The sequence below is a fragment of the Octodon degus genome, unplaced genomic scaffold, assembly GCF_000260255.1.
Source record: "Octodon degus isolate 3935 unplaced genomic scaffold, OctDeg1.0 scaffold00076, whole genome shotgun sequence".
Taxonomy (NCBI): Eukaryota; Metazoa; Chordata; class Mammalia; order Rodentia; family Octodontidae; genus Octodon; species Octodon degus.
In genome coordinates, this window is record NW_004524652.1 from 7,751,529 (window position 1) to 7,755,898 (window position 4,370).

Below are 4,370 nucleotides of genomic sequence, written 5' to 3' on the forward strand. Positions count from 1 at the left end.
GAAGTGGAAGATGAACTGAGATCTAATAGAAGAGGAAAACAGGAAGTAGATAGCTAGAGGAGGGAAGGAGAGCAGTGCGCAGCTTGCGTACCCATAGTGTCCCGCAAGTAAATCAAAATGATAAATGAACTGAGAGCCTGTGTTTTTTTTGTTTTTTGGGGTTTTTTTTGGCAGGACCGGGGATTGAACTCAGGCCCTTGCACTTGCCAGGGAAGCGCCTATTCTACTAAGTGAGAGTTTGTATTTTAATTTCATTTACTGTTACCAAAGTATTATTATTTTTTTTTTTTTTGGCGGAACCAGGGATTGAACTCGGGTCCTTGCGCTCACCAGGCAAGTGCTTATTTTACTGAGCCATTTCCCCGGCCCCACCAGAGTATTCTTAAATATATTGTTTGTAATAAATTTTATTTTGTTTTAGTTAATTAATTAATTTTGAGACAGGGTCTCTCTAAGCAGCACAGGCTGGTCTCAAACTCATGGTAATTCTCCTGCCTCAGCCTACTGAGTGCTTGGATTACAGCTGTGTATCATCACACCCAGCTGCAGTAAATTTTGTTTACTTTTTGTTTTTTGAGATAGTCTCACTATGTAGCCCAGGCTATCCTTGAACTTGAGGCAATCCTCTTACCTCAGCCTCCCAAATGCTGGGATCACAGATGTGTGCCACCATACCTGGCTGTAGAAAAAAAATTATTTTTATTTTTATTTTTTTGTATTATAGGGAAGGGTCTACAGGGTGTTCAGGGTCTCACTGCTAGATTGAACTCATAGTGATCCACCTGTTTACAGCCTCCCAAGTGCTGGGATTAGAGGCACGCACCACCATACCCAGTCTTAATTGCTGGCTCAGTGCGCCCCAGGGGCAAGGCCAGCATAGCTGCTTGCAGGCACTTTAATCCACTGAGCTATTTGGCCAGCCCTTGTAGTAAATTTTATTTTTATTTTTTTGTTTTTGGCACTGAGAATTGAATTCAAGACCTCGTACTTGCCAGGCAGGCACTTAAGCCATTGAGCTATCTCCCTGGCCCCATAATAAATTCTAAAAAGATGATTAAGAAGCAGTTTCCTTTAGAGTTCTCCCTACTTGTCCAGAGTAGCTATCATCGCTTCTTCCTTCCCCACTGTCAAATAAATTGTCTGTTTTTGGTCTTTTTTTATTTAAGAAAAAAAAGGTGATTAAAAAGTAGAAAATAATTCTTCATAGCCCCATGCTCTAGTGATAACTAAGATTAACTCTTAGTAAATATATGTAAATCTTTTTCTTGGTGTTATATTATATATAAATGTTGTAATTTGCTTCTTACAAGAAATGTGTTGTGAATTTTCCTTGTGTTATTAAACATTTTTCATAATTTTTAAATGACTGTCATTGTGTTATGCTATAGTTTATTTAACAATCCTCAGACATTTAGAGTGTTTCAAATTTTAGATTTAATTGACATCAGTGAGATTCTGTATAGAGAAATCTGTGACTGTTCATGAATATTTTATTAGACAGATCTTCCAACGTGGAATTACTGAGCTAGATGGGATTTGTACTTATCCTAAGACTTCTTAGATTATTCTTGAATATAGTGGTACAACTAAGAAGAGAGAGTGCCAGTTTACCCAAATTCTGCCACTTTTGACTACCATGTACATTTTACCTTTGGAGTCACTACTTTTTTTTTTTAGGTTTAGGGAGGATTTTGTTTTCATTTAATATATCATGGAACTAGTTAAAAGTAAGATAAGGGCTGGTGAGATAGCTCAGTAGACTAAGCGCCAGCCTGGCAAGTGACAAGTGCAAGGTCCTAAATTTGGTCCCCGGTACCAAGAAAAAAACCATAATTTATTTTTAAAATCTTTATTTTCAGGAGAGAACTGGTTAATTGGCAAAACTGGATACAGATTTGTCTTGAAAACATCATATCCTTAAAAGTAATTTTGATGCGAAATTGGCAGGCTATAGGGCTGGCATTTAACAGAGCAGATGGGGTGTTGGCAGCTGCTGTTCATGCATTTAGACCTGCACACTTTCCATTATAGAAGAGTGTTGAAAAATCCTGTGCCCATATTTGGAGTCAGAACACAAATGTGCTGGTTGGCAGCATTACCTTGCTGCGTTATAACCTGCTTTAGTTACTTCTCTACATGAACTGCCAAAAAAATTACCCTGCATAAAGAACCCTGGGGGAAAAATAGACATGCCCTTTATCCCAAAGAGAGATCTTTGTTCCTTAGTGCTCTGGTTATAAATGATGAAAATAGTACATGCCTAGCAATAGAAAACCCTTATCTGAATCCTACAGACTAAGAATACTTTTAATATTTTCTTTTTAGGATATCAGTGCAATGGAAGAAGAAAAGGATCAGCTCATTAAGAGAGTTGAACGTTTGAAAAAAAGGGTAAGGCAAGAATTAGCACCTTTGGGCTGGCCAGATAGCTCAGCTGGCTAAAGCGTCTGCTTAGGCAGACACAGTGACCCACAACCAACATACCCAGTGGTGAGCCGTAGCGGCCCCGCCCCTGGGGCACGCTGAGACAGAGACTGGGTGCGGTGGCGCTTGCCTGTAATCCAGTGCTTGAGAGTCTGAAGACAGGAGGATCACTAGAGTCTGATCTGTGTAGTGAGATCCTGTAGACTCTGTACTAAACACATTTTTAAAAAAAGAATGAGCGCTGTAGTGAATGGCAATGCCATCCTGCACTTGCTGGATCTCATCTGATCTCAGAGGCTAAGCAGGGTCAGGCCTGGTTAGTAATTGGACAGAAGAATTAGCACTGTAGACTTTGGCCCTGCATCCAGGGACTGGCAAAGACTTAGGAATGCAAATAAAGATTAAGCCAGGCATGGGTGTCCATCTGAGGATGGACTCAAATAACATTGAGAGAAAGGGAATCTCCCTAGGCAGTAGCCCAACACCTTCCAGGACTTGAAGTCTCGATCTTCGCTGTCGTCTCTGGAGAGTACTGTTTACCACGAGGAAATGAGAAGTGGATGTCTGAGTCATGTGCTAATTTCTTTCTCTGACAGTAACATGTACTGCCTATTCCCTTGCTGTAGGTGGAGACAGTTCCGAATCACCAGCAGATGCTTAAAATAGCAAGGCAACTTCGAGTTGAAAAAGAGAGAGAAGAATCTCTTGCACAACACAAACAGGAGCAAAAGAATCAGGTATTCACATATACTTCGTATTCACGGGATGAATAAAATAGCTCATTCTGATCATTCAGATATGAAGAACAAGAATTTTAGAATTACAGAATTTCACATTTTCCTTTGTTAGCGCAATACTCTTAAAAGCGTTGTATGGCCCCAGTAGCATCCACAGCGTCTCCCTTTGGGTTCTATGCTCTGTGTGCACCTATCTATAGTCTCTCTTTGGATTATGCTTGGTTCATGTTCTTCCAGCGCTGTAACAGGAAGCAGTAAGATAAACTGCTGAGGAAACGTGTAGACTCTGTAAAGGGAGTCCTTACGTTCTGGGACTACAGGAGCATCTTTTTGTTCCATTGCTTACAGTATCATCTGATGTGCTCTGATAATACATAAGCAGTCATGAAAAGGCTCAAAATCACTCACACTGCACGTTTTTAAACTTGCTCTTATTATGTTCATGTACTAAAACTTTTATCTATTTTTATTTTTTTGCATTTTAGGGAAGGGTCTACAGGGTCTCAGTACTAGATCAGACTCGTAGTGATCTGCCTGTTTACAGCCTCCCAAGAGCTGGGATTATAGGCATGCACTACCACACCCAGTCTCAATTGCCATCTCAGCGCACGCTGGGGGTGGGGCTAGCACAGCAGGCCCCGGGATTGAACCCCTAGCCCCTGCACCTGCTTGCAGGCACTTTAATCTGCTGAGCTATTTGGCTGGCCCTAAAACTTTTATCTAGAGTCAGCCATGGTGGTGCATGGGAGGCTGAGGCAGAAAGATAACAAATTTGAGCATAGGTTGGGCAACTTAGTGAGCTTCTGCCTCAAAATCAAAATAAAAAATGAGCTGGTTATATAGCTCAGCATGAAGGCCCTAGGCTCAATCCCACGACTAAAAAGAAAAAATAAATGTGGGTAGATTTATATATAAAAGCAATATTGCAAAGTGGTTTCATTTCTTAAGAAATTGGCAGTTTATATATTGAGCTCTGTTGGAGCTTGACTTGGCATCATAATAGTTTCCTTGCAGCAGTCAGCTTGTATTTCCTAAACCTTGAGCCGTTATTTATCACCAGTTTCTGGTTCTAAAACATCATTGTGAGAATGTTAGCTTTTCTTAGGTTTAAGAAAATCATGTTACAATGAGAAAAGCCTGATGCAATATTTCTTTAACAAATATTTTTCCTCAATCAACAAATTAGCTATAGTCTGATCTAGTAGTGAG

General features: G+C 40.2%; 1 protein-coding gene across 1 annotated transcript in view; it reads left to right on the forward strand.

Annotated features, from left to right (window-relative positions):
* Ift81 (intraflagellar transport 81) overlaps positions 1–4,370 on the forward strand; it is a gene marked incomplete at its 3' end in the record, with an annotated part of 88,456 nt that overhangs the window by 9,246 nt on the left and 74,840 nt on the right. Inside the window, exons 6-7 of the mRNA XM_023720674.1 lie at positions 2,326–2,391; positions 3,051–3,161. Coding sequence (XP_023576442.1) covers positions 2,326–2,391; positions 3,051–3,161 — 177 coding nt within the window. The remainder of the gene's footprint in view (positions 1–2,325; positions 2,392–3,050; positions 3,162–4,370) is intronic.